General features: G+C 35.1%; 4 protein-coding genes across 5 annotated transcripts; 3 read left to right on the top strand and 1 right to left on the bottom strand.

The window, feature by feature from the left end:
* The first annotated feature begins 338 nt into the window (after positions 1–338).
* On the top strand, positions 339–2,154 carry LOC126713627 (non-structural maintenance of chromosomes element 4 homolog A-like). Its single transcript, XM_050413435.1, has 7 exons — positions 339–571; positions 668–745; positions 839–1,076; positions 1,164–1,254; positions 1,372–1,588; positions 1,728–1,819; positions 1,965–2,154. The coding sequence occupies exons 1-7, from the start codon at positions 430–432 to the stop codon at positions 2,031–2,033; spliced, it is 927 nt and encodes a 308-aa protein (XP_050269392.1). The 5' UTR covers positions 339–429; the 3' UTR covers positions 2,034–2,154.
* A 2,609-nt stretch (positions 2,155–4,763) lies between these two features.
* LOC126719887 (uncharacterized) lies at positions 4,764–7,758 on the top strand. The gene is made up of 2 exons (XM_050422393.1): positions 4,764–5,276; positions 7,328–7,758. The coding sequence occupies exons 1-2, from the start codon at positions 4,931–4,933 to the stop codon at positions 7,651–7,653; spliced, it is 672 nt and encodes a 223-aa protein (XP_050278350.1). The 5' UTR covers positions 4,764–4,930; the 3' UTR covers positions 7,654–7,758.
* A 93-nt stretch (positions 7,759–7,851) lies between these two features.
* Positions 7,852–13,066, bottom strand: LOC126719882 (protein EMSY-LIKE 3). The gene is made up of 10 exons (XM_050422389.1): positions 12,776–13,066; positions 10,634–10,839; positions 10,438–10,547; positions 10,094–10,331; positions 9,796–9,981; positions 9,646–9,714; positions 9,092–9,343; positions 8,911–8,979; positions 8,721–8,784; positions 7,852–8,244 (listed from the first exon to the last, which is right to left on the bottom strand). Exons 1-10 carry the CDS (start codon positions 12,801–12,803, stop codon positions 8,069–8,071), a joined length of 1,398 nt encoding a protein of 465 aa, XP_050278346.1. The 5' UTR covers positions 12,804–13,066; the 3' UTR covers positions 7,852–8,068.
* A 113-nt stretch (positions 13,067–13,179) lies between these two features.
* LOC126719896 (uncharacterized protein At5g64816-like) lies at positions 13,180–15,367 on the top strand. Of its 2 annotated transcripts, none has more exons than XM_050422397.1 (2): positions 13,180–13,333; positions 14,654–15,367. In XM_050422397.1, the coding sequence occupies exon 2, from the start codon at positions 14,694–14,696 to the stop codon at positions 15,069–15,071; it is 378 nt and encodes a 125-aa protein (XP_050278354.1). In that variant the 5' UTR covers positions 13,180–13,333; positions 14,654–14,693; the 3' UTR covers positions 15,072–15,367. The 2 variants fall into 2 exon arrangements, with proteins under 2 accessions (XP_050278354.1, XP_050278360.1); XM_050422403.1 differs by having other exon boundaries at positions 13,201–13,333; positions 14,649–15,367.
* Positions 15,368–15,656: the final 289 nt, after the last annotated feature.

Genomic DNA, 15,656 nt, shown 5'->3' with positions numbered 1-15,656 from the left:
TGCAACAAACTATGCACGAAGTGAAGGTAGCGATATTGCAGAACAAGCAAGCATAAAGTAATCAAGTTTAAGTCATTGACCTTAGTAAAATGGCATCTGCAATTAATCATGCATCTGATCTGAGATATATACTGATGATGGTGTAATTTAACAAGCAATTGTCACAAAGCATAATTTGATATTGTAATCAAGTCTAAGGAAATGATGACCATCGGTAGCCAATGCTCTTAGATATTTGCAAACATCTTACACTCAATGCAGAGGCAAATTTTATGTATCTGTTAGATTTTTAAATTACCAAACTCAGGTACTTTTGATGTTCACAGATTCCTCTTCTTGTGGATTGCTGTATTTACTTTTAACAATTTGCTGTATGTTACAGCTATATGAGTTGTTAAGAATAAGATAATCAGCTAAGAAGTTCTTAATATGAGGACAGCAACAGCACAAGGTATTGCATGTGGTTCACCTGAACTAGAAGTTGGTGTCAGATCTGCTGTATGTAACCAAAGAGAGATGGATTTCCGTACTCTGAGGTTGCACTATCTTGCTTTCAAGGATTCAGTAATAGGTATGAATATTCATTCTTTGCTATCTTCTACAGTAGATAAATTGTTTGTTCTGATTTTACTCTTGAACAATTTAAAAATGTTGGTGTATGGTGCAGGAAAAAATCAAGCAGAAAGGGATGAATTTGATGATTTTTCATCTATTATTAGCAATGTAGAGAAATTGCATCAGCAAGGTAATTTAATTTCCCTCACTCCCCTGCTATAAATCATATTTGTAATGCTTTTACTAATAGTGCTCAAATACACTCATTTTCCATTATTCACAGTTCAGAAACCTCGAGAACAAGTTTCTGATGCAGAAATTCTTCTGGACCTTACAAGGACCTTATTTTCATCTCTCAAATCCTCTCAGAACCCCAATAGTATCTCAAAGTTCATTGGAGGTTTGATGCAGCAATATGCACAGAAAAGTTTGCCAGAGAGAACTTGCAATTCTATTTCCTGGAGGAAATTGGGCCTGGATACATCTCATATATTTGGAAAGGCACCAGGATTGGCAACTATGTAAACATTTTTTTGTTGTTGTACTTTCTGGTTTTTGACAGGTTATTATATACGGTTCCTCCTATTCATGATCCTAGTCTAATATAGGCTTGGACCAATGGACACTAAACCAACCAAGAGAATGTCTATGATTCAAAGGAAACGTCAGAGAGCGGTGAAGGTTGTTTGTCCTGATGAGGTTGCATTCTATGTCACTCTTCTTTGTGCTTGGCAAATTGTTATATCCTGGAAAAAATAACATCTCATGCCACTTTTATGACATGGAATTGCTTCCACATTGTGACTTGTGTTGTAGGTTGAAGAGCCAGCTGTTGATAGCAATACTGACACTGAGAAGAATGTTATCACAATGTTTGAAACTTTGAAAAAGCGGAAGTGCATCCCATTGGAGAAGTTGGTGCTAAACAGATCATCATTCTCTCAGACTGTGGAAAACATCTTTGCTCTTTCATTTCTTGTCAAAGATGGAAGATCTGAAATTACAGTAGACGATGAAGGGAACCATCTCATTGGTGAGCTAATTTAAAGAAGGAAAAGCTATTTTTTCCCCTATTCATTTGCAATGTCTGTTATTGGAAATCTTTTCTAACCATTCTCAGTGTTGCAATTATAAAACAAAATTGCCTGGTGCTTCCTTGTGCTTAAAATCAGCCCCAAGGAATGGTCCTAAAGCTTTGGCCATAGAAAACGGGAAGGTCTCTTATCATCACTTTGTTCTCAGGTTCGACTTTAAGGACTGGCAGGTAAGTAATGAAAACTCTTCTTTGAGTTGATGTGAAACCTCTGCATTTATAACCATTACTTTGCTTTGAAGATTTCATGACATATTAATTCTAAAGGCTTATCTGGCTAGTTTTTAAATCTTCATGCGACTATTGGCATCTGCAGTTGATGATTGACAGTGTTCAGGAAGGTGATGAAGTGATGCCTCAAAGGAGAAGTGTATGTACTGCATGATCCAAAAGTGAACATTGGTGAATCACCAATGGTGATCCTCCGAGGAAATTGTGATAAATACTGGTGAATACTAGATTGTCTCAAATAACTGACCAACATTTTGTTTTACCGTTGAGCATAATACAAGAAAAAGAAAAAAAAAAAAGTTTACAGATTTTCCTTGTAATTTGATTAATCTTGTTAGTGATCTGATTCCATGAATTTCCTTCATAAAGTTGATTCTTCCTTTACCAAATAATAAGGCGGGTTTGCTTGTAGTGAAACACAGTTTTCCTCTTCATTTTCTTTTCAGTAGGGGAAACCGAGCTTCACCGAAAGATTTTGTTCGGTATCTTTCCTTATGTTTCTCATATTTCTTGATAAATGGCGAGATCTTTTATCCACATCTATATAGCCAATTAATCTATTGATCACATGCCTCTTGATAGTCTATACATTTTTATGGTTAGAAAAGTTTATGCTTATTTAGAGCTTGAGCTACAAATGTCAGATCTGAAGAGAGATGTCAGATGGGGTCTTAAAGAGTTATTACTCGTAACATTGTAATTTGACATTAGGCAGTAGATTGCAGCTGGCAGTTCAGGATTCTATACTTTTGTTTAAGCTACAACTCCGTCTAGCAATTCTAAAATTGAGAGTTCAACAAAGTGATACAAACATCTTCAGTCAGATTCATAACCAATATTAAAACAAAAATAATGTGTTAAAATCAAGTAGTAAGATAGAGAGAAAAGTGAATTTGGAGAGGGAGAACATTGATTCATTTAGTGCTTGCCAAAATAGTTAAGTTGTACTTCTCTCCTTTCTCTTGTTGGAAGTATGTTGAATTCTACTAGATATGTTTGTGGTAACCATGGAATTGAAACTGGTCTTGCTAGAAGAATAAGCAATGTTCTTTCATAGGGGCTAGTTAACAAAGATGAAGTTAATGAAAATGGTGATGAGAATGATATATCTAAGAGAGAAGTAACAGCTGGAAATTGGTTTATAACTGATACCCTTTTCATCTCTTTGTTAAAAGTACAATAAATTTTTCGTGGTTAAGTAATTTTGGTAATAATGAGAGTGAAGAAGTTCCAATGAAAGTCGTAGAAATATGGTCTTATCCTCAAGGAAAACTGCTCATACTGGATAGGGTGGCTTAGGCTACTGTGCATTTTGATGTCTAGTAGGTCTAAGACGCTCCAGGAGATTTTGTTTATTAATGTCTAGTTTCACTGTTGGAAACATAGTAGTTAATTTAGCCAAGATTTATGCTGAAGAAAGTGAGGGAATGACTATGAATTGAACTGCAATAAACCATTGAAAATTATTTTAGAGAGCTAAAATTGTATTGTGATTTAAGAGAGGCATGCACATTTAGTTAAATTGTGGGTCTCATTCCTTTGAAGCATGGAGCTAAGCATATATGTTTTAAGGTAAACAAGTGTCACGTTAGCTATTTTTCGAAGGCTAAAACATATTACACACATTTTATTCCACACAATCCTATACACACATGTTAACACACATTTTGCACTAAAGTCATGATTTCAATACAAAATGTGTGTATGAAATAAAGTGTGTGTAATAAACACCACATTTTGAATCTCTACCTACCAATTACCAAACCACTACCCCTCTTACTTGAGTTTTAAGTGTTGTGGGCTTGAGCTACATGAATGGGCCTTTTGTTTGTTGTAAGGATCAAAAGAGGGCCCAATATATACAGTTGGGCATTTGTGACCTTGGAGGACCGTGTAGTGCAGTCTTGTCCATTAAATTGGTTGGGATTGGGGTCCATTCATAGTGTAACCAAAAATAGAGTCCTCTCAACAAACGTATATTTATACTACAAAATAATCGTTATCTTTTGGCTCATATGTGCAAAAAAATTCACTACACAAACATAATAATTAATATATATATATAATTTGTTGTCATTTATTCAAGATAATTTTAAAAATGGGCTATTGTCATATTTTTATAGACTTGTTTTAACAGTTTAAAACTATAAATAATTATTATTGTGTATAAAAAATGGAATTGGCCTGTTATAGAGCAGTGTCCAACCATGATTTCTTCATTTTCTATATTATTCAATTTTATACAAATATGTAAAATTATCTTAATTCTTGTAAGTGACAGCTAAAGTAACCCTAAAAATTGAATGTTATACATACTAAAAATATGGGGGGATGCTAGTTATAAGGATAAAGTAGGAAAAATTATCTTATGAGATTGTTTTATAAGAAATCCATCCCACAACATATGTGAGTTTCATAGATGTGAGTTTCACATGTTGTGAGAGAGATATCTCATGAGAGTGCTTCATGAGATACATTTTCGTAAGATAAGAATGACAACAATTTGGGGTGGGACATGGCAGGGCATAATAAAGCGAGGCGAAAACATTTTTACTATCTCCAATTATCCAATGAAATGATGGTTGATGAAAGCAAGAGAGATGAGAGACAAGGGAAATGCACAACAATATGAGATTGAGATAAGAGAGAGAATGTGTGCTAAGGGATAGGGGATTTGGCTTCCCTCCATATGATATGTATTAAAATAATTTAATTACAAGTAAATTAATTTATTTGAAAAAAAATTACAAAAAAATAATAATTAAAACTTAGCCAAACTAACACTTCAGCAAATAGAAAATATTAAAATATTATCAATGCGATGGCTGTGGGCAAACCAAGCACCATTTTACATTTATTCCTCTCATTCAGAAAAACCAGCCCAATACAACTTCCACGACCCATGTCTTTATCACTTCTTCTGTTGCTGTCCAACCATTACCAACATTTTAATTACTCTCTCTCTCTCTCTCTCTCTCTCTCTCACATACACATCAAAAAAGCCATTTCCTCTAATTCCACTAACCTGTCTTTTGTCTCTGCATCTGCAAGATGTCAAACTGTACTGTAGAGTCCAGCAAGGTGGAAACCAGCGATGGAGTGAAGCTCCACACAAGGCTGTTCAAACCCAAAGAAGAACTCAAGGACAACCTGGTGGTTGTTCTTGTCCACCCGTACTCAATTTTGGGTGGTTGTCAAGGCCTTTTGAAAGGAATAGCAGCTGGGTTGGCTGACAAAGGTTACAGAGCTATCACCTTTGACATGAGAGGCGCTGGGAAGTCAAGTGGGAGGGCTTCTATCACTGGCTTTGCAGAAATCAAGGATGTTATTGCTATCTGCAACTGGGTCTGTCAAAATCTCTCTTCTGACAGGATTTTGCTGGTGGGCTCTTCTGCAGGTATGATTCTTTTCCTTTTCGCTTGGTTTGTTCTGCAACAAATTTTCATGGATCAAGTTATGAATTATCTATTTTGGGGTAGAAAAATCTTAAAAAGGTTTCGTTTTTATTTTTTTTTTAAATCTTTGGTAGTGTCTCGATTGCTTGTCTGGTTGATTTGGTCTAGATTGCTTGTTTGGATTTTAGATCTATAGTATGGGTTATTAGGTTGTATTAGCTATATTTTTCTTTTATCTGGAGGAAGATACAGCATTTGATTGAAGATTGATTGGTTTAAGTGGGTCTGATTTAACTGGCTAGATCAATTTTACTTAATTTGCTGTGTCATATAGTGAATTTTCAAGTTTGATGGAGTGGATATCTCTAACTTCTGTTTGTTATTGATATAAATTTTCTTTTTTGATCTGTGATTTGCTTTGTTTTAGAAAGCAGAAAATCAGACCTGTTGGGGTATTGATGATCTATACTAATTGATGGTATTAAAAAGTGAAACAAGGGAGCTATCATATCTGAGGTTTCTTGCAACCTATTTATAGATTCTGTCCTCCGTGTTGATTGATAGTCATAGGTATTGAATTTTGCAAAAATATTAAATTGTCTATATGTTAGTGTTACAAATCTAAAGGTGTATAATGCTTTCAACTGTTATATATTTGTTACTGGCTGGTTTTGTGTATTATGGTAATACACCTTTTGGATTAGAGGCTGGCATATAGCTTTATTCATCACAAATCTGTGTCAGTAAGCATGGGAGCACGGGATTCTTTTTGAACCTTAAAGATTTTCGTTTTAGAAGAACCACTCTGTGTTTGTATGTTTTCTACAATAGTTTTGCTTTTGATCAGATTGCTCCATCAAATTCTAGAAGAACTACTCTTTATTTTCCAGCAATCCTTGAAGTCTATCCAAATCCAATGTAAATGTGAGCCACATAGGTGACTACGTGAAGTAAAATCTATCACAAGGGAAAGGTGAATAGGTTTTGTGGATTAAGTTACGGAATTAAGGTTGGTTTTGAGGCTTACATGCAGAAATTTATTGATTGGGGGAACAAATTATTGTGCTTTGAGTGATTACGTGGCTTGGATGATTCCATTGCACATATTTATTTACATATCTGTGATCATTCTGAGAGAAAATCTTGTGGATATTAGTATAGTGGGAGACAGATGTATTGAAATGAGGAACAAATTGTGCAAGTGTAAAATTATATGCTACGTGCCTTAGAGTTTAGAAAGCATTAATTGCATTAGGATGTTAATAGACATGCTTTTATCTGTTTAAATGAGAGTTTTACTCATTACACATATTGGATAACTCGTAACCTGTTAACTTGAATATAATAAAAACAGCCTTGTTCTTATAAGCAAAATTAATCACTGTTTACTATATTCTCATGTTTCTTTGACCCTTTGTGAATTATGGAATTTCTTTTCAACCTTTTTATTTGTGGGTTAATGCTTGATGCTGCAGTCAGATCACATGCCACAATCATCCTTGGTTTTAGAGCATGGTATAGAATTTAGATTCTCTAAGGTTAATTACACTTTTCCTACTTTGAGTTGAACTCAATTTGTCAACTTGTGGTTTTAAAAATTTGTATTTTATCAACCTACGGTTTAATTGTATTTGCCTTTGTTTCATGAATTTAATTTATTTAGATTGTAATGGTTTTCTTTCTTTCAATAATTATTTTCTTCACTTACATTTCAAAAACACGATTTAAACATGTGACTTTTTAGTGATTTTGGACTGATTATTACTTAAAATGTATCTCGGGTTGATATTTCTTAAGGATTGACTGAAAATTGCAATTTTTTAAATCACAGGTTGGCAAATCAAATTAAACCCATGCAACATGTGGATAGAGTTCAATTATCACTAAATTTTGTCTAATGCAAAACGTAACCTATATATCGGCATGCACAGTTTCATTAGAAAAATAGATGGAGTCTAAAGGCATTCCTCTATTGTTATTATGATATCATTCTTCATCAAAGGATGTAATAGTGCATGAAATCCTCATTGAATTTATGAGTTTTCTGTCACAGGTGCACCAATTGCAGGATCTGCTGTTGATCAGATAGAACAAGTTGTGGGCTATGTGAGTCTAGGGTACCCTTTTGGCATGATTGCCTCAATCCTTTTTGGGAGGCACCACAAAAACATCCTACAGTTCCCTAAGCCTAAACTCTTTGTTATGGGAACTAGGGATGGATTTACTAGTGTGAAGCAGCTGAACAACAAGTTGAGCTCTGCGGCAGGACGTGTTGAGACGCATTTGATAGAAGGGGCAGGCCATTTCCAAATGGAAGGGCCTGATTATGATGCTCAGATGGTGAATCTTATCATTGAGTTTATTGCTTCATTGCAGTAATATTATCCAGTTCGCTGAGTTATGATTGGGATTTATCTCTTCATTGTATGTATATGCTGATTTTTCACCTTTGTTTATTGCAGGGTTATAGATTATTCTTTTGGATTCTCTGTGCCATCACAGTGAAAAATTCCCCTACTGTCCAAAGAACTTGGCCTGTTAAAGTACCATAATCAAATAATATAAACAAGAGAGAGAGAGAGGGAACCATGAGAATAGCATGCACTATCTAAATAATTTTTACATGGACAAGTATATTTTTTACATCAACATTTTCCCAGCTTAGTCAAACTTACAATAAAACCAAGCCTAATTTTTTAAGTAAGAGACCATAGGCCAAGTTAACTTACACTTAGTTGGTCGTAAATTAGAACACAAAATAATACAGGCACACACGCACAAGCCACAACTTAAATCATATGCCATTGCCTACATCTGGTGGATCATCGGATGCAACTCCAGCCTCTCTGACCATTTTACCCCCAGTTAAACCCTCAACTACTCTACCTTCACCCATTTCATCATATTGCTGTTTCCTCCATCCTTGTTCCTGGTCCATTAATTGCCCCTGTGAAAATGGATGTTCTCGATCTGCTTGGAAACAAAGGAGAAAGGAAAAAAGAAAGTATTGTATTCATCATTAACACAACTATTAAAACCTTTTGTTGCTTTCCCAGAAACATAAATGCACTATAATTGGCATTGACAATTGTAGGGCATACCGGTTTAGAGATTTATAAGGTCATAATAGATGAGGCACGATTTTGTGCCATATTGGGCCCCAATAAGTCAGGAGATGATAACCAACTAACTATGAACTCTTTATGTACAACACCAGGCACTCAGTTTGGTCCCAGTTTTTTAGACTCAAACTCAATTAGTGGGGGATAAAAAAAGATTGACAATTAATTTAAAGATCATACACAACTGGTTCCGGTCAAATTCAAATATACAAAGAAAAAAAAAAAAAAAAAACTAAAATAACTAGATACAACAGAAGGCAGCACTACTTTATTTAACTTCATATATTATATAACATGGTTATTTGTTATTTAGTTATTTATTACCACTTTCACCGTCAGATGCATCTTCCAGCCTTGCAATTGCATCAACCAGTGCTTGTTCATGGTCCTGCATAAAGTACACATTACAAGTGTTGCAATGAAAGACCATGCAAGACCATCCATGGTTGACCCAAAAAAAAAAAAATGAAAGACCATGCAAGATAAATAGCAGAAGAAGATGCTTGGCTCTTACTTTCAGCGCTTTTTTAGCTTTCTCTATTTCCATTGGATCAGGATGACTAGCATCAAAAACTTTTTCCACCTGGTTAAATTGCAAGGCAATTAGGGAAAAGCAAGTCACTACATTGGCATTTAATTATAATAATCAATTGCGAAGCTCAAAGAACAAAATTGATAATTAATTGCCTTCCTACCTCCTTGATTAGAGTATCTGTGTGAACTATTTCAATATCACCTACTGCCTTCTTCCCAATTCCATTTTGTGATAATGGGAAATCTTTCTTCGACTGACCCTTTGGTGTTCCTCTACCTCTTCCAGCACCAATAACTGCACCACCACGTGCCATGGTTTTCTTACCCCCTCGGCCTGGGCCTGGTCCAGGGCGGCCACTCTTACGAGATACTCCAGAATCCTCACCATCCCACCTGATATCTTCAGGAGATATCTAGCATTCAAAGATTAAATAGTTATAAGTAAATGAGAGATTCCTCTAATCCTGAAGTGATGTTTAAATGATATGTTTGTATTAGCTCAAGAAGAGAACAGGATAAAGGAAAGACTAAGCAAAGGCATAAGAAACTGTACTACTGGAAATCAAGTAATTGTCTCTGGTTTGAAAATAACACAAACAAAGTTTATTCACAGATAGTAACCTAAGAATCAGCCTAGAAAGGTTATAAAAGCCTTTAGGAACTAGGAAGTGAATGAATCATTCCTTGAGACTCTATGAACATGGAAAATGTTTACCTCTTTGAGATTGACCCACTCCCAAGTTTCATCTGTTGTATTAATATCATACACCAGAGCATGTAGGCCCTACAAAATGTACAGAGTATAGTAAGATAAATGGAGGCCCATGGATTACTTTAATATTGGGTAGTCAACATTAAAACGGACCTCCACACGGTTGTAGTCAGTTATAACTGCTGCATAGAAGTGGTTGTCGTCAGGCCACCTTGTCCATACTTTTCTACCAATTAGTGGATCCTGGGTTGCAGCCTCAGCAGGTTCCTTTGTCGCAAAGAGACCTGAAGAACCCCAATTAGACACTGGGGCCCTTCCTGTAAGACCTGCAGAAGGGTACTGCAAAAGATGCAGCAGGGGATGTACTCCTTTAAAAGAAAATAGAGAACAATGACATCCAAAATGGAAGTAGTGATTTCATCGTTCAATTCTCCAAAACTATATTACTTACCGATTTTGGCTTTTTGCTTCTTGATCCTGGAGAAGGACCTTGTCTCAAGGCTGATGAAGATGGTTGCACAGATGGATGCAATGCAGGAGATGGTGCTCCTAGGGACAAGGAAGCTACAGATTGTGATGTTTTCTGTTTCTTGCGTGACGCTGAAACTGTAGGACTAGGTATGGGATCATGAACAGCCTGAGAAGCACTGTGCATGCCAGGTTGGAGCCCCCTTGCCTTCCTCCATTCCCTAACAGCATAATTGATAACACTTCCCATTAGAATACAAACCTGACTAAAAGTCAGTAAATACTATATGAAAGTAACTCAGAAGAATATGTCCAACGTAATCAGACCTTATCCTCCGGATGATGTCATCGGCATTAACCCTGGATAGAAGCTCTCTATGTTCCTCATCTGAAACTCTTAACTCCTTTCTAAGTTCTGTAATTAAACTTTCCTTGTCCTAAATTACACATAGCACAAAGGTGTTCTTACCCAATAAATACAATGTTCATTAAACAAATGAGTACAGAAGAAATGAATAGATACCCAGGTGATTGCATCAGATTGAGCTTTGAAGGCCCGAAGAACTGAACTATATGCTTCTTGCTCAATGAGGTGGATCTGGGTTTCCATATCGCCATGCATCCTAGGTAATGGAGCAGAACCTACAACTGCAGATCTTCCATTTCCAGAAGCACGGCCTGATCTTTGAAATCTATTTTGATGTGAAGGAGGAAGGTCATCATCTGTTCCTGCAGTTGTTTCAGATTAAAAGGAGTTATTAAAAGAGCAAGTTTCTGGGATTTAGGTGCCAAATATTCTCAGAAATTTCAAAAGAAATAAAATTAAAACCCTTGCACTGGGTTTATAATATATCACCAATAATCAAAAAACTCGCACATGATTTGGCTTCTGATGCAATAACAACGATGTCATCACATTCACTTGAGAACAAAATAATCAATTAATGCACGTTTTAACAGCAGGCTACTTACTGTTTCTGTACATCATGAAACAGGCATAGCAGTGTGGAACATATATATCAACATAAAATAACTTCTTATTCATTTTTCAATTGGGTCAGACAAAAATTGCTGATGCATCATCTCATTGAAACAGAGAATAACATTGTTGGCTAGATAATCCAATAGAAATAAGAGGCAAAAATATGCACGCAAAACATAGCATAAAACTTGGGTCTACCATTCTTTACCAGTATTAATGTCACACACAAAGATAGAATTATCATTTTTTTTGATAGGTAAACACACATAGATATCATTGTTCCAAAATTAAAACTTTCCAACTTCACTAGAAAATTTTACTTTCTCCCACAACTTTCATACCATCCAAAGGAAATGTTTGTTGCATGTGCACATCATGACAAAGACAAGTACATAGTAAAGTACATGATAAGCAAACTAGGTTTGCATCTTAAGTATTTCTCTACTTCATCAATCTTGAAGAAGATGAGTATTATGATATAATAAGGGTTCAAGATACCCAGTGGTTCTAGCACCTCTTGTGGTGCCTGGGTACTAGGGTTCCAACCCTACCAACCCTCCCCCAATTTACCTAGCAAAATAAAGTATTATGATATAAAAAAATTAGTAGCTATTGTAATATTCAGTACATGAAAGGATTCTTATTCTACAACCCCAATATCGTAAAAAAACAAAGTTAGTTTCATATAAATCTGCTTACAAAAACATTAGGGAATGGGAATTAGTACTTTTTATTTTTGATTTGTCCAGATGCTTCCCCCAACTAAAGAAGAGATCTTGGTGGAATTGCCACATGTGAAATTGAATACAACAATTTGTAAAAAAAAAAAAAAAAAAAAAAAAAAAAAAAAAAAAAAATTATCCTATCTCTAGTCACCAACCTCTCCAAAGTGAAAACCATAAGCTAAATCAAACTCATAAAAAGCCTAACTGAAACCTTGAGAGTGAACTTGTAAAAACCCTTGAAAACCACCAAAAACTTATACTTAGGCAGTCCCAAAGTAAAAATTAGCAAGTTTTTTATCCATCACATTTATTTAAATATATCATAAACCCCAAAATCCACTTTCAAAAGACTCAGAAACAGCAGATTATCATTGATTTCTTCATATACACAATTTACAGTCACCTCAAACAACTGAAAAAAAGGAACTGGTTCATAATCTACCATTCAAAATTTAACATAAACATAGTTCCAAAAGATCCACAAACTAAATTTAGACATCGAAAACGGATATTCCCAATAAATTACTAAACAAGCAACTTCAATTCATCAAAAACACTACTCCAACTAAATTTTTAAGTCCAAACAGAGAAACCCCATAGAAAAATTAACCTCATTTGTAATTAAGAAGTGTGAAAAACCGAAAATTTTTTCGAGAACACGAGCCACAGCACCAGAATCCAATCAAAATTTTCAATAATTCAAGCATATTGCATCAAATTTCAACCAGAAATCAAGTACATAAGTTCAAAAACCCTAAGTCAGTAATTCCTTCTCTATGATTTAAAACTACAATTTCCAAACCTATCAAAAACACTAACTGCAAAGCCAACATGAACAGTGTCAAACTTCGACCAAAATCCACAAACAACAAACTTCAATTTTCACGAAATTCAAGCTAATTAAAACCCAAGAAAACAAATTGAACAAAAAAAACACAATCTTTGAACTAGAGCTCACCACTGCTATCTGCAAACACGAAATCCATGACTCCACCGAATCAAAATTTTCGCCCAAAACGAAGACTGCGTCGAAAATTCGAAATCCTTTGAGAATTCGATCAAATCATTGGAGAACACGAGGTAATACTGGCCGATACAGATCGTACGGACCGAAACGATATCGATTGGCCGAAATTCGGTCCGATTTCGAAGCGTAATTCGGTGAGAAAAGCTCCAAAGAAGTTGAATTTGTGGTTCAGAGAATGATAGAACCGCGATCGAATTGTTTAACTGGGTTTGTGGCTTGGTTTCGTAATTTTCTTAGACTTTTGGGGCTAAAATGTAATATAAAATAAATTTTGGGTTTGAAATTTGAGACTCAGAGAAATAAAAAAGCGGGTCTGACCACGGGCTGAGCAGAAACCCGACCCGCCCGATAAAAAAAAAAAACATTCTCGTTCTCTTTCTCAGTCTCAAACTCTGTCTGTCTCAATGAACTCACTCTAGCTGCTAAAGCAAAACTCACCTCCTTAATCTGATCAAAAAACCAGCTCTTTACACAGTTTCCTTCTTCCAGGTTAGACCCTCTGTCTCTCTCTATCTCTCTTTGCTTCAATATTATGTGTGGAATTCTTTTGGGGTTCTTGTAAATGCTATGATTTTTTTTTGTTTTTTTTTTTGTTTGAGTGTGATTTTTGTTGCTACTGATCTAAATAGGGTGTTCTCTGTTCTTATTTTGTAGCAACCTGAAATGGTTAAAACCCAATTCCCGAATTTTAATTCAGTATAATGTCTGGTACTAATTTTTGAAATTGGTTTACACTAATTGGTGTTTGGTTTGATTTGTGACAGTTTTAATGGTTCTTTCTTGTTGGGGTTTGTCTTTAGTTTCTCTTTTTTGAATCATAGATGTGCATAACAAAATTTTGAGTAATCATAATTGGCTTTAGTATTGTTCTTAGTAATTATGTGGTAGTACATTGGAATGGTTACTGATAATGTTAGTGTTACTTAGGTGGTTAAGGATGGGGTGGGATTGAGGTATGACTCAGGTTCAGATTTTACCTAGGGAAGAAAAGATGACAATAAGTGCTTGATTGGTATAGTTCAATTTTTTACTATTTGAAAATGGGTTGTTTGAAAAAGTTATGTTTCATATTGCCTGAACAAATGGCTACTGTGGAAGGAGCAAAATAGCTGTATTTTTGAAGATACAAACTGATTAAAGACTCTGTTGGAATCATTGTTGGTTAGAACTTTGTTTGATTGGTCTCTTGCCTGGGGTGCTTACAAATAGCAACCCCCTTCTAGATTTCACATAATCACTTAGCTTTGTGCATAATTCCTTTAGGTTATGGTGTGCTTATCATCATGAACATGAAGTAACCTATTCTATTAATAAATTACCATTATTTATCATAAGACAAATGGACCCTAGAAAAACAGTATTGTTGTTCTTGCAGCTTAAGAACTTGACTAGTGGATTTCTTGTTAGTATCTTAGATGAGATTCCAAAACCAAGGTGAACAACATAGTCATTTTCATATTATATCATAATATGATAATCCAGATTTATAAAAAAAAAAAAAATTATTAATATATGAAAGTATAGTTTATATAACGATTTTCCATTTCTGCGATAGGTGTGGACATTGAACTTCATGTTGATATCGTTTCTTGATTTCATTTCTTGTAGAATTTCTATTTGCTGCAAACAGTATGAGTCTGTTAATTTGACAATATTGCTGCTTTCATTAGAGTTAAAGCCATGACATGAATTTCATGATTTCCATTTTGTGAAGTTTCTTATATTAATCTATGCACTGACATTGAAAATAGAGACTAAAGTGCACATCAAAGTTTGTAACTTTTGTGCTCATTTGTTAAATAAGTGTAGAAGATTAGAAGAAGAGAGGAGCTTGACCTCTGCTTCGGTGATGGTGGAAGTGTGGTGGTCCCTATTCGGGGCTGCTATCCCAGCAGTTATAGCAGGGCAAGCTTTTAGAATGAAGAAAAAGAATGCTGAAGAGCAGAGGCTAAAGAGTGCCAGGGGGAGGGAGAAGAGCTCTGATGACATTTTTGTTTGCGAAAGGGTATGTACATCAAAGAGAATGTTGAAAAAGGTTGGTTCATTCTCAAAGGACCCAATTCGTGATACCTGTGTTACTGTCTGTGGTGTATCTGAGCTCGATGCATGTGCTGATGCCTGTGCTCGCACTGTTTGCGTTAACCAACATCAAGTGCCTAATTGGAATGACGTTTGCTTAAGGAGATGCCAGAGTGAATGTCTGAAACTCTCTGATTCCCGTTCTTAGTGCAATTGTTTTTTGTCCCCTCATTTAGAAACCTGACCTGGTATCATAGTGATGGTTGATTCAATTTCTGAAATGTAGAGGGTGTTTGGTACATGCACTTAAAAACATGTGTTTTGTTGTTTGAAAACATGTGTGGAAATACGTGTGAGTGAAAAAATGTGTGAAAATAAATGTAATGTTGTTTAAAAACTGAAAACATGTGTTTGAGTTGCCATACCAAATGTGGCTGTAATATCTGACTCTGAATGTTTTAGTTTATAAACAATTTTAAGCTTCATGAGCTGCAAGAAAGACAATACTGTTTTTCTAGGGTCCAATTTTCTCTGTAAGTGAGATGACAGGAAGTTTAAAATTATGAGGACCAAAATGAAGTTATAAAAATTTGAGGACCAAATTGAAAACATATCCTAAATATAGGGACCAAAAATGTATTTTTGCCTAGATTATTACACAAGATATTAAAGAAAAAAAAAAGAAAAAGAGAAAAATATAGGATGCTGCATCTAGATCTTTACCATTTACTTCCCTTTTTCATTTTAATGTTTATCAAGCCTTCACTTTTTAATCAAAATCAAGAGTAACAAA

This window comes from Quercus robur, chromosome 1 (genome assembly GCF_932294415.1).
Source record: "Quercus robur chromosome 1, dhQueRobu3.1, whole genome shotgun sequence".
In the NCBI taxonomy this organism is placed as follows: domain Eukaryota; kingdom Viridiplantae; phylum Streptophyta; class Magnoliopsida; order Fagales; family Fagaceae; genus Quercus; species Quercus robur.
This window is presented reverse-complemented; position numbering and strand designations above follow the sequence as displayed.

Coding starts and splice junctions, on each gene's coding strand:
- LOC126719887 (XM_050422393.1), top strand. CDS start 4,931: ATGTCAAACTGTACTGTAGAGTCCAGCAAGGTGGAAACCAGCGATGGA. Junction 5,277..7,327: donor GCTGGTGGGCTCTTCTGCAG/GTATGATTCTTT, acceptor TTTCTGTCACAG/GTGCACCAATTGCAGGATCT.
- LOC126713627 (XM_050413435.1), top strand. CDS start 430: ATGAGGACAGCAACAGCACAAGGTATTGCATGTGGTTCACCTGAACTA. Junction 1,077..1,163: donor GCACCAGGATTGGCAACTAT/GTAAACATTTTT, acceptor AGTCTAATATAG/GCTTGGACCAATGGACACTA. Junction 1,820..1,964: donor TCGACTTTAAGGACTGGCAG/GTAAGTAATGAA, acceptor TGGCATCTGCAG/TTGATGATTGACAGTGTTCA.
- LOC126719882 (XM_050422389.1), bottom strand. CDS start 12,803: ATGGATTTCGTGTTTGCAGATAGCAGTG. Junction 9,982..10,093: donor GAAGCAAAAAGCCAAAATCG/GTAAGTAATATA, acceptor CATCTTTTGCAG/TACCCTTCTGCAGGTCTTAC. Junction 8,245..8,720: donor TGCATCTGACGGTGAAAGTG/GTAATAAATAAC, acceptor GTTTCCAAGCAG/ATCGAGAACATCCATTTTCA.
- LOC126719896 (XM_050422397.1), top strand. CDS start 14,694: ATGGTGGAAGTGTGGTGGTCCCTATTCGGGGCTGCTATCCCAGCAGTT.